We start from the raw sequence: 17,706 nt of genomic DNA on the forward strand, positions 1-17,706 counted from the left end.
GCGGCGAGAACAAGATCTTCGCTGATTGGTTTTCTTTCCCCGGTTCCTGCCAATCAGAGGCGCCGCTGAGGGGGGGACGTGCTCCCCGCGCGCGAGGCGGGCTAGCGGCGTCCCGGGAGCCATGGAGCAGGAGCAGGAGCAGGAGCAGGATCGGGGGGAGGTGAGCGGCGACGGCCCGGGTCGGGGGCTCCTCCGGGGTCGGAACCGGGCCGGTGGGGGGCCGCCCGCCCCTACAGCCACGCAGCCGCCCGCAGGGCGCTGGGAAAAGCCTTGGGGCACCGGGCTGTGCCGGCCGGTACGCTGAGGGAGGGCGCGAGGCCCGGGGTAACGGCCGCGGTGTGGTACGGGGGTAACGGCTGCCCGCGGCCCGGAGGGGGCGAGGAGCGCCGGGCCGCCTCCTCCTCACCGTCGTGTTGTTGTGGTTGCCGGCGTGGCCGTCCGCCCCGCCCCCGTGCTGCGGGGAGCGGGCTGGTGCTGGAGGGGACGATGGGTCTGACCCGAGCGGGATGGGGCCTCCGCGTCCCCCGCGCATCTCTGGGCGAGCTGCGGGGGATGCTGTCCCTGCTGATCAGCGCCTGGGAACCTGTAACGTGTCCCCAAGTTTCATTCGCGTTCGGTGAAGAGTAACGATCCAAAGATACTCACTTCCCGTGAGCTGAGGGAAGGTGCGCCCCGGAAAGGGGGCAAGAAGGAGGTGAACGTGCTTTTTTGAGGAGTTCAGGCGTTTCAGACATCAGGAATGCTGTCTGAGGATGTGGGTCTGCAGGAGAGCAACTCTGTCTTCAGGGAACAACCTGGGTACCTCGGGTCTGTTTTGTGTGAAATCCAGGGAGGATGTGGGGAGACATCAGTGAGTGAAGTCTGATCTTCCTGTTCATGTGTCTATAACAATACCCAGGAGCCAAGGATTGCATGGAATTTAGCGCTGGAAGGTGTTGGACCTCCCGCTGATCTTTTGTTGTTGCTCGCTTGGATGACCAATTGTATCCCGGTGCCTCGGGTGACTGTTCCAATCTACCTTTTTGTTCCATCTTTTGTTGTGCTGATGCTGACTTCTGGCTGCTCTTTCATGAGTTGCTAACACCTTTTCCCAGCTTCTTTTGCATGTGTTTGGAGCCCGGTTTAAATTCTAATCTGAGCAACAGTCACAGGATTTCTGTGCCCTTTCTTTAGTCACTGCTTCTCTGCTCTCCTGCTGTAACAGCAAGTACGAAGAGCTAGTGAAGGTGTTTAGTTGTGGAGACATCTGGTTGCAGGGAGAAACTCTTAACAGGCGCTGTTCTGTTATCCTGCTGATGCAGCTTCTGAACTGAAATCAGCCGTGGACTACGTGGTTTCCAAAGAACATGAACCTTCTCCAGAGTTGAGATTGTCCTGCTGACATCCAGGCTGTACTGCTCTTGTGAGCTATGGTGGCCACAGTGTGCAGCTTTGTGATCTGCACTCAAGTTTAATGACTTTAATGTTGATGGTGTCTGCACTGCTCTCTGCAGTTGTCAGGAGAGACAGTACATGGATGGACGCAGTCTTCTCTGTCAGCATGGCAATGTAGTCCCTGGATTCTCTCCATGTTCCTCAAACTTTTTTTTTCTATGTAGTTGCAGCTCTGTGGCTGTTTGTTTGCTCTTGGGAAGGAGAATGCAGCCTAAGAAATACCTGTAATGAGACCTGTTGCAGAAGTACTAGATTCCCTGCTAGGGGTTCAGAGTCCTGTCTTTGGGGCTGTTACATGGATGCATTGCTCACCCTGAGGACTCTCCCCAGTCTAGATGGCCCCCCTGCCAACGAAGGGGATGGGGTGTGGTATAAAATGTCTGTTTTAAAGCAGACTGGCTCTTTTTTTTCAGTTGGTGTCTACTTTGTGCCACAAGACTTCATCTGCAGAGCGGATGGAGGAGGAAGGCGATGACGATGAGGAGGATGATGACTTGGACCTCTTTGGGGGTTATGACAGCTTCAGGGGCTACAATAGCAGCATGGCCAGCGACAGCAGCTCCTGTCTGGATGAGTCTAGTGACGATGAGGTGGCAGACCGGGAAGCTGGAGAGCTTCCAAACTCTCTTGTGCACCAGCTGCCCACAGGCCGGCTCACAGAGGACAACGGCTCCGAGCCAGGTACTGGCTGTTCTACCTAAAGCACATGTGTGATGGAAAGAACAAGGGCTGGGGGAAGCCGAAGGGTGCGTGATTGCATCTTGAGTATGCTTTGGGAGCAGCACTGAATTAAGACTGTGTTTTCTGGGCTATGTGGGGGAGCTGCTATGTGTAATGAGGGTTATCAGAGCTTGGCTCTGCCCTTGTAGTGCGTCGACCTTGCCAACTGCTCACGTTTTAATGCCTTCCTTCCCTCAGCTGTGTGCGAGATGTGTGGGATTGTGGGCACCAGGGAGGCTTTCTTCTCCAAGACCAAACGTTTCTGCAGCGTCTCCTGCTCCAGAAGCTATTCCTCAAATTCCAAGAAGGCCAGCATCCTGGCCAGACTGCAAGTGAGTCAAAACCTTTCCTTCTTCCCTGGAGCAGGATGTGTGTATACGCAGGGGTGAGTGGTTGCTCTCTAAAGATCAGACTGCCATTACAAGGGGCTTGTTCTTCCTGCTTGAAGTCCCCTGAGAGTGCATGCCAGCTGAAAGGTGGTGCTCCCTGGAAGCTGAGGAAGGATACATTGATATTTTAACTGCTGTTTCTTCTCATTCCTGTAAGCATTAGTAAAAATTGTTGGAACCTGAAAATTGCCCCAAAGAAGAGATGCATGCCTTGCTGGCCAGTTGCAGGGACTGGCCTCCTCTCCTGTGCCACTAGTGTTCCTAATATTCCTTCTTTTGTAGGGGAAGCCACCAACGAAGAAAGCTAAAGTTCTGCACAAGGCAGCCTGGTCGGCCAAGATCGGGGCCTTCCTCCATTCGCAGGGCACAGGGCAGCTGGCAGATGGGACACTGACAGGCCAGGACGGTGAGTGTGGGTGAGGTGTGAGGAGGTGCAGCTGCTGGAACCACAGTAAAGGGGACATCTGGAGGGCTGTAAGTTCTACAGTCCATTTCCTCCCCTCTGGCATGCTGCCTTGTACTGAAACAATGTGTGTGGATTGCTCCAGTGCAGGCTGGCAGGACACAGGGCACAACTCTCTCCCTCACCTTGTTGGTAACAGAGCCTTGGTGGGTTCCTGCCCATCTACTGTTGCAGCCTTATCCTTGTTCCTCTTGTGACTTGGACTGAAGCATAAGCTCTGTGATCACAGTCTCAAGAGGTATAGCAAAGCTACCTTAAAGGCGCCCTGCTGCTCCCAGCCATTCTGCTGCCCTGTGGCCTGTGGGGAGTTATATTTAAGCCAAGTCATTCACTGATCAACTTGAGGAACAGCCAGGCAGTGCAGCTGAAGGAGTAGCAAGCTGCTGCCTTAGGGCAAAAGTGAAGGCCCAGGGGGTGGCAGCAGGGATTGATCCCTGAGCAGACTGCTGCTGGAGCAGAGCTGTAGCCTTGGATCAGGGGTGACTGTGGGATTAATACCTCAGTGCTTCACTCTGATTTTTCCTAACACCCTCTGGGGAAGCAAGCGTTGCTGATATGACCCAGCAGTGTTGCTGCAGAGAGGCACAGCTGTTAAGTGGTTTAGTACTGACATGATGCAGCCTCCACTCTCACCTCTGGGCTGCGTTTGAGCTCTTTTTTTGCCCCTCCCACCCCCCTTTCCCCAAAATCAAGTGACAGCAAGAATTGATTATTATATTGTGCCTCTCACGGAGGGCTGGTCCCCATGCACTTGTGGGATCTAATTGGCCCCCAGGGAAAATGCAGTGGAATGCTGAGTCCTTGTGTGCTGGTGATGGACAGATGGCTCTGTCCCAGAGCAGACCACAATGTGGCTGCAAGCTGTAGTCCAGAGGTAACTGAGCTTCTGTGCCTTTTCTATAATCTCACCTGATTTTCTGCTCTCTTGTCTGCCTACAGCACTTGTCCTGGGCTTTGACTGGGGAAAATACCTGCAGGAGCATGGCTTCAAGGCAGCTCCTGTCAGCTGCTTCAAACACGTGAGTTCCTCTTTTCTGTGCTTCGCAGTGCACGTGGGACATGTTGTATGCATGGGGCTCCCCTGTAATCCTGTGACTGGGTGGTGGGGAGAGAGCAGGGAAGCTGGTTATTGAGCCTCAGCTAGCGTAAGGAAAGAAGCTGGGGCTTCTCACAGCTAAGAATGAGTGTCCCACAGAGGGACAGGAGTTTTGGGGGAGGAAGAAGGCTGATTGTGATGGACCAGTGCTGGCGAGAGACAGAATTAGTTCTGACAGGGTGGGATAATGGCAAGTGCCTTTGCAGTTTGTGTGGGTGAGCACAGCCCAGGGTGATGTGCAGGGAGGAACTCAGCTCATGTGGACCTGGCAGTAGCTGTCCCTCCAGAGTGTCTGGAGTCTTTGTGGGCCAAGTAGCCGTGGCAGATCCGTGAAAGAATGGCAGTTCTTAGGTATTATAGCAGCCCCCAGCCTCTCTGTGTATGAAGACTCACTTGTTATGGTTTTTTTTGAGTTGTGATCTGTGATAATACTAACAAAATTTTATTTTCCTTGAGGATCAGGCAGGAAGGCACAGTAATTTGGTGGTTGGGGATTTTGATACCATAGAGGAATCGGAGCAGCTTCTTGAGATAATAGGACAGCTGGTAGTGAAATAGTTAAGTGTTGCTATACAATATTCTGCCTTTTGGGATCCTCTGTGAACACCCCAGTGAGATGCTGGGACAGTTCAGTTGCATTTCAAGCTGTTGGCAGATAGAGGAAGGGTAAGACATGCAAACCCAGGCCTAAGGTGAAAGTGTAGCTGCCTGAAACACGGCTCTGAAAGCTAGAATGAGGGCCTGAGCCCTGCTCTGTCAATGTCCCTTTCCCAACGTGGCTTCCTCAATTCTTCAGGTGCCGCTCTTTGATCAGTGGGATGATGTGGTGAAAGGTATGAAAGTGGAAGTGCTGAACAGTGATGCTGTACTCCCCAGCCGCGTGTACTGGATTGCGTCCGTCATCCAGACCGTAGGTATGTCTCCAACGTAATTCCTGACAGCTGGGAGGGAAGCTTTGGAGAGCCGAGCGCGTAGCTGGTCATGCAAAACATCAGCTTTTGAGGAGTTTCTCTGCAATTGCTGAGAGATCTTGGACCAGGAAGTACCCTGGTGTGGTGGTGGGAGGAAACCAGCATCTGCTTCCCGTTGTTGCTAGGCTCCCTGCGAGGACAGTTCTGCTTCCAGAATGGTTAGAGAAGTTCTGATAACCTATGCGGAGCTCTGAAGGCCACATTGTAGGGAAAAAGCCTGTGGTGCCCAATGGGGAGAGGAGAAATTCTTGGCCTCTAATGCCTTTCTCTGGTTGTCTGCTCCATCTTGGCAGGGTACAGGGCCCTTCTGCGATATGAAGGCTTCGAGGATGATGCCAGCCATGACTTCTGGTGCAATTTGGGCACAGTGGATATTCACCCCATTGGCTGGTGTGCCATCAACAGCAAAATCCTGGTACCACCACAAAGTAAGTGTGGGGCGAGAGGGGGCCAGCACGTGCCTGGACATGAAGGAGCCTTGGTTTATGCCTAGTCCAGTGGGACCACAGCTCTATTTGTGCCCTGAGTTACAAGAAACAGTTAGTTCTTTGGGAAGCTAGAGACTGCTTGGACTGCTCCCCCTGCATCTCCCTGTGGATCACCTGGGGGTGCTGGATCCAGACCTATGGACAGAAGCTAATGCAGGTTGCTGTTCCTCATTCTGTTCCATATGGTGGCTATGCTTAACCTTTGGGGGAACGTTTTTGTCCTACATCCTGGACAGTGTCTCTGGGGAGTGCACTGGTACGGCTCACGTGGTTTTCCTCTAATGCCACTTCCACATCTAAATCAGTGGAGTTGGGTACCTCTTTGGCCCGGTCTATTCTGTAATGGTGATCCCTTGCGTGCAGTTGTGAGGGTGAGCTTGAACAGAGTCTGCCTGAGAGCAGGTACAGGATCTGAATGTGACAAAAGCCTTTTAATGCAGATGGACTCTCGGAGAGGAAGAAAAGTGTAGTGTGGTGCTGTAATGCCTTCAGCTATAAAGATGCGCTTTTTCCCTGTGTGTATGTAGCTATCCATGCCAAGTACACTGACTGGAGAAGTTACCTCATGAAAAAACTGGTGGGAGCCAGGACCATCCCAGTGGATTTCCATATTAAGGTAATTGTGGGAGGCCGTCGCTTTATGTGTGGAAATGAAGCTGAAGCCAAGAGACCTGTGTGCAACACGTCTCTTCTGGTTCTGATCTGTGCAACTCCTCTATTTGTCCCCTTGAAACCCAGACAGGGCAGGGGCAGTGAGGCACCAGGTACAGCCACTATGGTCAGCAGAATTGTTTCTAGTTTGGGTTGTGGATGGGCTTTAAAAGCTGTTGTCATGTCAACCTCTGCTGGAAAATACTGGGGGTGAGTTTGCTTTTTTGTGGGTCGGAAAGGTCAATGCAGCTCCAGCCTGGCCTTTCCCTGCTCTGTTTCGGTGCTGGGCAATGGCTCTGAGAGTCAAACCCCTTTGCCTTCAGTGTTGGTGGCACAGCAGCCTGTGAAGAGTGAGAGGGGCACAGGCTCCCTCGAAGTGCGTGGAAGCAGCTGTGCTGTGGCCTTGCCAGCTTTATAGCTCTTTGTGGTTATTTTGTGTAGCCTGCACTGAGGTTAGACCTTGCTGGGGAGAAGAGACTCATTGCTGGCAACTTTGTAAACCACAGGTAAGGAAGATGATCCCAGAGACAGCAGGCAGGAAGGCAAGTGATGGGTTTCTCTACGTGTGAGGTAACTGGTGATGCTGAGGTGGAGACCTTGACATAGCTTGTGTTTCCCTTGTTGCTTCTCAGAAAGTTGAGAGAATGTTTGTAGCTACTTGTTCCTGGGCCACAGCTTGTAGCTGAGAACTCACGTCATGGAAGGGAAGTAGTAGAGGGAGACAGATGTTGTCAGTATTGTTCTCCTCCCAGTGTCCCCACTCCCAACTCCCACCTAGTGAACAGGAGGTGGAAGGGGAAGACTTACCCAAACCTTGAATTCAGAACTTTGAAGGGAATCTGAGTCTGTTTTGAGCTGTGTTTTGAGCATTCTGGGATCCCCACTACCAGAATTTCAGGTGTTCTTTAAACACCTTTGAGTGTTTGTGAATGTGTAGGACTATGCTGTACCAGCAGACTGAAGGTCTCAAAAAAAAAAAAAAAATCTGTTAGAAGGCGGACAGTGACTCTTTTCATGTGCCTGTGCCTTTGGGTCAGTCTGCAGAGTAACTCTGGTGGAGTCAGCAGATAGATCGTCATGTTGCTCTACTTCTAATCAGAGCAAAAAAGAGTGAAAATAAGGGCTTGGTCTTTTAAAGTCAGCTGAAAATCCTATTGCCCTTCGGGAAGCGACACCTCTTATTGCTTCCAGCCTTGAAACCCTTATGGTCTCATGACTGAAAAAGGCACGCAATTCCTTACTCAGTTCCTGCTGAACAGAAGTGTCATCTGTTTCTCATGTTAAGAACATTCATACAAGGTGCTGGCTGAGCATGGCTGCTGGGCCAGGGTGGGGGTAGCTGTTATGGGGCCACAGTACAGGGGACGCTTAGATTGCATGTGCCCAACCATGGCATCCCTTCCCAGAAGTGTCTCACAGCCAGCTTTGGGCAGCACGAGGGGTTGGCTAGGATGTCTGTGGGGAAAGCTGTTCTCTGAAATGTTTGGGGAAGGAAAACACCAAGTGTGATTGATCCCACCTCCTCTCTTGGTTGTTTCCAGATGGCGGAGAGCATGAAGTACCCGTTCCGGCAGGGCATGCGGGTGGAAGTGGTGGATAAGAACCATGTGTCCCGAACACGCATGGCAGTGGTGGACACAGTGATCGGGGGCAGACTGAGACTTCTCTATGAGGACGGCGACAGCGATGATGACTTCTGGTGCCACATGTGGAGTCCCCTCATCCATCCTGTGGGCTGGTCACGGAGAGTGGGCCACAACATGAAGAAGACAGGTAGGGATCAGGCCACCACAAGCATCTTCTGATTTGCTATGAGCTGCCTCGACCCTGCTGTTGACACCAGTCTTGACATGCTGGAAGCCAGGCAGGTGCCTGAAGACCTGACAGATAAGGTCTACGCAGTTGTGTGTCTGCTGCTTTACCCCCTGGATAGATAAAAGCCCACCAATCTGCTGCCACAGGTCAAGACAGAGGGACTGTAGGGTTTCTTACCTGAAGCAGGTAGTCTATCCCTACAATGTGAGAACACAGAGTCTGCAATATCAGATGTTGATAGTCTTTTTTAGAAAATTCATGCTGGCTTCTGTAAGACTGGATGCGGCCAAGTTGTGTTTTTTCTGGACTTTACAGAGCTTAGACTGGCAGAAAAAGCAAGACTCAAGCTCTGCAGATCCTATTGGTTGTGTCTTCCTTTCTTGCTGTCTTTTCTGGGTGATTAAAGCTGCATGTAGAGGTGTCATCAGTAGTGCTCAGGAAGATCATGTGTCTGCTTTTGAGCAACCCCTACATCACAGCCCATGTTATGGGAAGGTGTTGAGGGACTGACCGGGTTTTTTCGTTATTCTTCTCATGGTCTCTGATCTAGCTCTTTCATAGCTGCTGAGCTTTCACCAAATAATTAATAGGCAGTGTGTTTTCTTACTGCAGTTGCTACATGTTTCTTACATCTCTATTTCTTCCATTCCTCACAGAAGAAAAACGCAGTGACATGGCAAACCATCCCACCTTCCGAAAGATTTACTGCGATGCTGTCCCCTATCTGTTTAAAAAGGTAGGACAGGTTTGCCTTTCTGTGCTGGCCACAGGAAAGGAAGCAATGATAACTCTTCTTTCCTTAGGCATATATGCTGCTGTGTAGGTTGTTGAGGATGGCTTGTTTGTCTCTTGTACAGCTATAGGGTAGTAAGGTGTTTGGGGAGTTGAGGCTGTGGTTGGGCAGGGGCAGGTCAAAATAGAGAGATGGAAGAACTACAAGACATTGACAGATTGAAGGATTCCATTGAAGGGCAAGCAGTTGCATGAAACTTTGAGTTGGAGGGAAGATGATTGCATGGGAGACAGCAATTCAGACAAGGGGCTGGATCATACTGGTGAGGACTGAGATGAAAAGGAGGCTTGCTTTGCTGTGGAGCAATGGCTGAGTGCTGAGCCTGGTTCTCTGAGTGACCAGGGCCTTGGCAGGAGATTGCTGGCACAAATACAGCATTCATCTGGCTGCCTCTTTGTATTTCTTGTAATTTTTCTTCTTTCCCCTCCCAACTTGGGTTGAACCAAGTAAAGAAGCTCTAATCCTGTTTGCACTTGTGCGGTTGGTGTTGTGATGGGACTGTCCCATAACCCTGACAGCACCTGATATACCAGAGTCTCCATTAGGTACGAGCTGTCTATGCCGAAGGTGGATGGTTTGAGGAAGGCATGAAACTGGAGGCCATTGACCCCCTGAATCTGGGCAACATTTGTGTGGCCACTGTTTGCAAGGTAAGTTCAGTGGGCAGAAGGGGGTCTACTGTGTTTACCCGAGATAACCCAGCCTCTCCTCAGGTCTTGCAAATGAGTAAGAGCGGGTAGGATTTTGCATGAGGGAGAGTAGAGGGCTGTTGATAGCGGTAGGCAGCTGGTGTATAGGCAGCTGGAACTGGGTCGTTACCTCAGAGGTCTGAGAAGCTGATAAGACCAGCAGTTGTCCATGTGTGCCTAAGTGGACAGCACGAAGATGAGCATGCTTGATCTGCAAGTTAACTGTCCAGTGTGTGTGATCAGCCTCCATCCTTCCTTCACCCTTGGGCATGCAGTAAGGGGAAGATTTGTTCTCCAGTTCTTGGAGCACATAAAGAAGAGGCCTCTGTAGTGCTGCCTTGAGGAGAGAAAGGAGAGGGGAAGAGTTGTGGGATGACCTCTGTGTGGGGAATGGTGTGTATCTGTATGGGCAGCATTCACTGCTGTAGAAAGCTGAGGATAGTCGTATCTCCTGCAGTCTCTCTTGATGAGGTGGTAGTGAGCTCGACTCCTGTGCTAATGTTGGGAAGTAAATTGCTTGGCCAGGTTTCCTCAGTGAGGCATGTTGCACGTCCTAAAGCATGGCATCAACTTAGCTTCCTCAGGGAGCAAGAAAAGCCCATTTGTCCTCCTAGGAGGACTTTGACACTTGGGGTTTGGCAGGGGGATGCTAGGAAAGTTCTTTGTGTCTGTAAAATGTTCCCTTCAGCCATTGCTTGGAAATATGAAGAGGCTGGGGCAGACATGCCTGTTGCATTTGGTAGGCACCAGTTACCACTGAGTGATGGGATGGGACAAGTCTTGTTGCTGTAGGAAGTGGCAAGTCTGAAGGTGATGCCCTTCCCTTTTGCCCAGTAACAAACTCATGACCTGGCTGGTGTAGAGGGTCTCTGGGCTGCCAATAAGGCCTGTTTCTGAGGGAGAACAAAGCTCCTTACCATTTATGGCTGAGTCCTTTTCACAAGGGTATTAGTATTGGTCCCAGTCCTGCAGAAATTGCTACTTCAGGAATTAGCCTGTGTTGACTAATGTATCAGGAGAAGATACTGCATGCCCTGGAGCATATAACATTGTATTTTACTGTCTAGTGACAATCGTGATCCATCTGTGGGGATGGTTCCTTTGAGAGGAGAGGCTTTAGAGCAAGTGGAGCTCTACACTCATGCCCTTCACTTCCATCTCAGGTCCTCTTGGATGGGTATCTCATGATCAGCATTGATGGAGCCACATCTGCTGATGGCTCTGACTGGTTCTGCTATCATGCCTCCTCGCATGCCATCTTCCCCGCCAACTTCTGTCAGAAGAACAACATCGATTTGACCCCTCCAAAAGGTGAGATTTGGACTCTGCCCTGTGGTACAAACCTGCATGCAGAATGTGCTGGGCTGCGCTTTCCTGAGAGGTGTCAAGTTCAGATGAACCAAAAGCACAAGGTCCCAATCTGTGTGTTTTCCAAGGAGATAGGTCTGGTTCAGAGAGCAGGTCGATTTGGGCTCTGCCCATGTTCTGAGTCTTGGTACTTTATGGAATGAAGTAACATCTCCAGAGGGCATTGGTGGCATGGTGGTTAGCTCCTGGCAGATCAGTGGGAGAGAGGTGTGCAATCCCTAAGCTGAACAGAATCAAAGATTTAAAGGACAAGGAGAGAGGGAAGGGAAAAGTAGAGCCATTGCTGCATGACTCGGTACTTAAAAGTGGCAGGAGTCATCTCTACTGATATGAATAAATCTGAGACCAATATTTCTGCAAAATCCTGAGAGGCAATCATTCTAGGAGTGTTTTTACTGCCTCATCTGACCATACCCAAAAAGGCCTGCTCTGAATTTCTGTGTTGCAGCACTCTTGTGCAGTGCTGTTCTGTCTTCCTTTGATGTTCCTGCTGGTGGGAGAAGGATTGGTCTTAGTGATATGTTTTGAACATACTTCTTCCTGCCCACTGCTTCTTCTCACCATTTTCTGTGGTCTGGATATGTCACTGTCACACATGTCCAGAGTTGCAGCTTGCACTTTTCCATATTTGCCTGCTGGAGGAGGGTGCTATTTACATCCAAGATCAGGCTGCATGTGCTGGTTAATGACATGGTTAGGCTTCGGCTATGTCATGGTTAATGACAAAGCTGGTTAAGCTTTGACTATGCAACTGACTATAGTCAGTTGCTATGAATCCTTCCTGTCTGTCCTGCGTTTTCTCTCAGCTGATCTGCCCAGTGACTGCCTTTTTCCTGCTGACCATTTCTTCCTGCTACAGGGCAAGATGCACAGACCTTCAACTGGGAAAGTTACCTGGAAAAGACTAAATCAAAATCTGCTCCAGCACGGCTCTTCAACACAGTGAGTGCCGCCAGAAAGATGTGTGGGGATGCTTGTAGTCAGCAAAGAGAAGCACGAGAATGGTGCTGGCTGTCACAGAATGGTTAGGTGGGAGGGACCCCTGGAGGTCCTCTTGTCCAACGACCCTGCTAAAGGAGGATCACCTAGAGCTGGTTGCCCAGAACCACGTCCAAATGCCTTTTGAATATCTCCATGGATGGAGACCGAACAGCCTTTCTGGGCAACCTGTGCCAGTGCTCAGTCACCCTCACAGTAAAAAGTGATACCTGATATCTGATATTTCTTTGCTGGACTGTCTCTAGTATGTCCATGACTCTTGTACTGGGGAGCCCAGACCTAGGCACAGAACTCCAGGTGTGGCCTCACCCCTGCTGAGTAGAGGGGAAGATCATCTTACATGATCTGCTTGGGAACATTCCTCCTAATGCAGCTGAGGATACCATTAGCCTTCTTTGTCCCAAGGGCTGGCTCATGTTCAACTTGGTGTCCACCAGGACCTCCGGGTCCTTTTCTGCCAAGCTGCTGTTCAGCCATTTAGCCCCCAGTGTGTGCTGGTACCTGGGGTTGTTCCTCCCTGGGTGGAGGAATGTGCATTTCCTTTTTTTGAACTGCATGAGGTTCCTGTCAGACCATTTCTTCAGATTGTCCAAGTCCCTCTGGATGGCAGCGCAACCCTCTAGTATAGCAGTCTCTTCTCCCAATTTTGTACCCAGCGAAGTTGCTGAGTTTAACATGACACTCTGTCATGTCATCTAGATAATTAATGAAGACAGTGAACAGGACTGGCCCAGTATTGACCCCTGGGGTACACTGCTAATCACTGGCCTCCAACTAGACTTCATGCCACTAATCACCACCCTCTGGGCTCAGCCACTCAGCCGGTTTTCAGTCCATCTTGCTGTCTCGTCATCCAGCCCATACTTCATAAGCTTCACTATGAGGATCTTATGGGATACAGTGTCAAAAGCTTTCCTGAAGTCAGGGTAGACAATATCCAGTGTCTCTGCTGGGCTGCCCTTTGCTGCTGGTCAGCACTTCTAAGGACAGCCCAAGGCATGGAAGTGTGTGCTCTCCAAGTAAAGTCCTCTTTGGCTGGTCAGGACTAGCAGTGTCATGTGTTTGTGATGTAATGATCTTGGTCCCTCTGAGTGTGACCTGTGATTCTCTAGTATTTCCAGGAGCTCCAGGCTGCTTGCTGGTGGATTCTGCACTGCTTATTGCTTGTGGACATGTGGTTGGCCCTTGGCTTGGCATCAGCAAAACTGCTGCAGCACCTGAGCCTGTGCAGATCTTTCTGATTTCCCAGGGCGCTCTCAGGTTAATGGGTTTGATCGGGTGTCCCTCCTGCTCCCCTTAGGTCAGGCCTTGTTTCTAAAGGCTGGGCTGAGACACACTAAGGACACAGCTGCCTTAGAGCTGTTCATGTGTGCCCCCTTCTGTTAAGCGACTGGTTGGTTCTGTTGTGGGACTGTAGGCTTGTTCTCTCTCTGCTTGCTTTAAGCTGGAGGCAAGCCTGTAGCTGTTCTGGGCTGCTGGTGACCAGATGTGGGTTTGGACTGAGTGCAATGGCCTTGGGTTTTCTTTTTTTCGTTTTTTTCTGCACCCAGGACTGCCCAAACCATGGCTTCAAGGCAGGCATGAAGGTGGAAGCAGTGGATCTGATGGAGCCCCGGCTCATCTGCGTGGCCACAGTGAAGCGTGTGGTCCAGCGTCTCCTCAGCATCCATTTTGATGGCTGGGACAACGAGTATGACCAGTGGGTGGACTGCGAGTCTCCAGACATTTATCCTGTGGGGTGGTGTGAGCTGACAGGCTACCAGCTTCAACCACCAGTTGTTCCAGGTGAGTGAAGGTTTGACTGCGGGTTTTAATGCTAGAGGCAAAGGTTTCATTCCTCCTGCTCTGTGAGTGGCTCCTCTTTTTTGGGCCTTATAGGGAGGAGAAAATGGTCTCCTTGATTTGCGCTGGCTACCATAAGTCTTCCTCTGCTGCCACGCGTTCTAGCAACTGGCAGAGGGAGGAGTCTGTGTTGGGGGGAAAACAGCCTGAGATTTGAGGTTGGCTCTGTTTTCCCTCTGGTCCCCCACCTGCACACCAACAGAGAATTGCTCCTGATGAAGTTGGGTAGAGTTCCAAGTGGTCCTATCCCTGCACAGCTCCCTTTTACTAAGTGTACCTACAACCTCAGCCAGGTAGCAGGGAGAGCTTGGCCCCTGCTCCCTTTTGTCATCAATTCTCTGACTCTGTCTCTAACAGGTAAGAGCATCCCTCTCGAGAGTTTATTCCTTCCCTTGTCACAGGGAGGCCACTGCCTCACCTTTGCAGATGTTTTCCTTCTTGTCCCAGGCTACTTATCTCGTTTCTTTACTGCCCCTGCCAAACCTCTCCTGGGCCTCTCTCCCCCGTGCTGCCCCAGCCACCCTGGGCCCTCGCCTGGAAGCACAGACAGCAACTGCCCTAGAGCCTGGCTTTCCCCTCAGCTGGTTGTCTCGGGAAGAGGGCGTTGGCTCGGGGGGACGGGTATATCTTGTTTCTCGCTTATGTCACTTCATCCCAGTTACCTACTGGTTATGGGACTTGGCTTTCGTTTCCCTCTCGTCTCCATGACAGAGCCCACAACTCCAGTGAAGGCCAAGGAGGTGCCCAAGAAGAAGAAGAAACCCTATGGAAAGAAGAGTGAGTGATGTTTGATTAGTGCCCTCCCGCTCGCTCGCAGGCTGGGCCCAGTTAGAGGAGCCCTGTCCATCATGTCCCGTCAGAGCAGGAGAGAGAGGCCTTGTCTTGCTGTGGATGCCCTCAGTCGGCTGTGGGTTTGGCGACACAGCTTCATCCTTCTTAACTGCCCCCATTGCCTAAGAGAGAGCAGAGAGCTGTGTGTGTGGGCAGGATCTGTTCTGCAGTCTGTTTTCTGTTTGCTGAGGTGTAGATGGCGCTTGCTTCCAGGCGTGAGGTTGTGCTGCTTTCCCCACTGTGTCCGTGGTCGGAGGGACATTGTTGGCTGCAGCTGGAGGGTAGCTGGAGAGCAACCCTGCCTGCTTTGTGCTGAGGGAATGAAGGCCTTAAGATGGCTGAAGAGGCCAGTGGTGGGGCTGGACCGTGTTATTGTTTCATCTTGTCGTTGTTCTCGTCATTGTTGCAGTAGCTGTGGCAAATCATGTGTAGACAGGCAAGAAATTCCTTCCTGGGGGGTGGAGAGGAAAGGACATCTAAAGAATACAAAGACGTTCAACCTAAATAAAAACGTCAGCTAAAAATGGAAATGTTAATGCTACAGTGTCCGTGCCTTGGAGCCAACGTGCCCATTGCCTAGGACTAGACCCAGACAGGTAAGCAAAGCTGACTCTAGACTGATTCCAACAGGACCTGCTCCTCAGAAGTTAAGCACGTGCTGAAGTGCCTTGCCTTTAATGAAGGAGAACATGGAGGAGCGAGCGTATTTTGAGATGATGACTATAGAGGTTTTTCTCCAGTAGGCCGTTTCTGTCGAGTAACCAGTTGGCAGCTAATGACCGTGTAGCTTGCTGGTCAGTTGTGCTGGTCCCTGGCCTGTGGTTTCTCAGTGGAGCAGGGTTGCTGATTTTCCAGGGGAAAAGAAACACGCTTTTCCCCATGCTCTGTTATCTCTTTGTTAAGGAAAAAAGTTACCTGCCAAAACCCGCAACGTCAGACAGACTGTCAAGAAGCCTTCCACCTCGAAGATTAAACGAGAAGCAAAAGCTGCCAGCAAGGCTTTGCCAGAGCCAGCACCTGATGAGAGTAAGGGACTGATTACTAAGCAGCCATATGTAATGCTCTCATATATGCCCTGCATGCCTCCAGCACTCAGGAGACCTGTGCTGTCTCTTGGCCATTAAGTCATGGGTGCCGCCAGGCAAGGAAAGGCAGTATGTGACAAATGTCCTTTCCCGCTCCTCCAAGAGACAAAGTGGAAGAAAGCCTTAGGCTTTCTCTGGGAAGTTTTGCCTCTTGAGGAGGTTTGGTGACACCAGTATAGTTGGATAAGTTGATACTGCTCATGGACCTGGCTGCCCTACTGAGCAGTCTGGTTGTGTGAGGTCAGTTAGAGAGGAGAGTCACGACAGACATGTCAGAGGTTGCTGTCACATCCCAGTCCCCATAAGGGCTGCTGCAGCATGTGAGCACAGCCCACTGTGCTGAGCACCAAGAGTTGTGGTGACTGAAAGAGCATCTGGGTCACCTGCCAACCCTAGTGGGTGTTGGAGAAAAAGGGTGGGTGGTTTCATGCGGATGGAGCCTCATGAAGGTCCTCATTGCTCATAGATCTTTGATTTCCTCTGTGTGGATCCAGCCAGGTAGATAATGGAACACAGTGGGAGAGCAGGCAGCTGAATGCTGCCAGGGTTTGATCCCATCCTGACTGCTCCTGTGACCATGGATAGATTTGTGCCAGCAAGACAGGACTGCCTGTGGGGAGGGTCCCTCAAGAAGTGGGCTGGAAACCTGGGGCATTTTGAGTATCTGCATGAACAGAGCGGGTTCTAGGGTGCTGCAGGTAGAGCGGGGCAGCATGGGTTGATTTTACTTATTTATTTTTCTCTTTCCATCTCTTGCTAGTCATTGCCGTGCAAGTGAAAGAAGAAACCATCGACCCCTCGGTACCAGAGTATGGAGCTACAGAGCTTCCCGTTCCCATCAGCAGCATAAAACAGGAGGTCACAGACTGATCCTGATCCCCAGCTGCCTACAGCAGCCTCTGCTTCACCTTGTGACTCTTTGGGGAAAGTCCTGGCAAAGGGAAGCAGGGGACTAAAAGGGACTTCCCTTTCTGAGGCAGACCACTCTGCAACATCACAAATCTGCTTTCCTGGTGTGCCAGAAATTTTTCCCCAGATTTTTAATTTTAAGCCCTGGGAAACAGACTCTAAAAAGGCCGCAGGCGTGCTGAGGAGCATGACCAGGGTGGCTGCTGGGGTTTTGTGTGCCTGGCTTTGAAGGCACCTTTCCGAGCAGGAGGTCCCAGTGGGGAAAGAGGCTGCCAGAGCACGACGGGGCAGTTTGGGTTCTCAGCCATGGCTGGAGGTGGCGAGCTGCAGTCTGAGATGATGTGTGCAGGTCACATGCGTCAGGAAATCGGCTGCCCTCACAGGACATTGGCGCTGTGCTCCCTGGTCTAGACCCCACAACCCCCGAGAACATCAGGACAGAAAGAATGAAGAGAGGTGAAAAACCAAAAAGGAACGATGATGCCTCTTGGGGGAGCAAGAGACCCTTTTTGAGTGTCATTTCTTGCTTTTGAAGCCAGAACTGCAGAGGACACGGTGCATAGTTTGAATTTTTAATTTTTTTTTAGCAGTCCTACTGTAAATTTGATCTACGGTCTGTACCCAAAAGCCCTGTGAATTAAACTTGAGGAAGAAGCCAAAAGCTCATGTTCAGGACAGAAATTCTCTGACAGGTCCAGAGAAGGGCAACAAAGCTGGTGAGGGGTCTGGAGCACAAGTCTTACGAGGAGAGGCTGAGGGAACTGGGGTTGTTCAGTCTGGGGAAGAGGAGACTGAGGGGCGACCTTATTGCTCTGTACAAGTACCTGAAAGGAGGGTGTAGAGAGACGGGGGTCGGTCTCTTCTTCCAAGCTACAGACGATAGGACAAGGGGTAATGGCTTCAAGTTGCGCCAGGGGAAGTTCAGGTTGGATATTAGGAAACATTTCTTTACTGAAAGGGTTATCCAGCATTGGAATGGGCTGCCCAGGGAGGTGGTGGAGTCACCATCCCTGGAGGTATTTAAGAAACGTGTAGACATGGTTCTTCAGGGCATGCTCTAGTGCCCAAGATTACTGGTTTGTGGTGGGGTGCTGTGTGGGTGGGTGATGGTTTTTGGTTTGGTGGTTGTTGTTGTGTGTTTAGGTGGTGGGTGGTGGTTTGTG

At 51.0% G+C, this 17,706-nt stretch overlaps 1 protein-coding gene across 2 annotated transcripts; it reads left to right on the forward strand.

Moving 5' to 3' along the window:
* Positions 1-51: 51 nt before the first annotated feature.
* L3MBTL2 (l(3)mbt-like 2 (Drosophila)) lies at positions 52-17,204 on the forward strand. 2 transcript variants are annotated; one of them, XM_014964332.1, is made up of 17 exons: positions 52-160; positions 1,848-2,115; positions 2,353-2,486; positions 2,826-2,949; positions 3,946-4,025; positions 4,899-5,016; positions 5,367-5,501; positions 6,089-6,177; positions 7,754-7,985; positions 8,684-8,763; positions 9,366-9,470; positions 10,673-10,820; positions 11,737-11,819; positions 13,427-13,661; positions 14,430-14,495; positions 15,453-15,575; positions 16,395-17,204. In XM_014964332.1, exons 1-17 carry the CDS (start codon positions 122-124, stop codon positions 16,502-16,504), a joined length of 2,169 nt encoding a protein of 722 aa, XP_014819818.1. In that variant the 5' UTR covers positions 52-121; the 3' UTR covers positions 16,505-17,204. The 2 variants fall into 2 exon arrangements, with proteins under 2 accessions (XP_014819818.1, XP_014819819.1); XM_014964333.1 differs by lacking the exon at positions 14,430-14,495.
* Positions 17,205-17,706: the final 502 nt, after the last annotated feature.

Source organism: Calidris pugnax, unplaced genomic scaffold (assembly GCF_001431845.1).
Source record: "Calidris pugnax isolate Ruff unplaced genomic scaffold, ASM143184v1 scaffold44, whole genome shotgun sequence".
In the NCBI taxonomy this organism is placed as follows: Eukaryota; Metazoa; Chordata; class Aves; order Charadriiformes; family Scolopacidae; genus Calidris; species Calidris pugnax.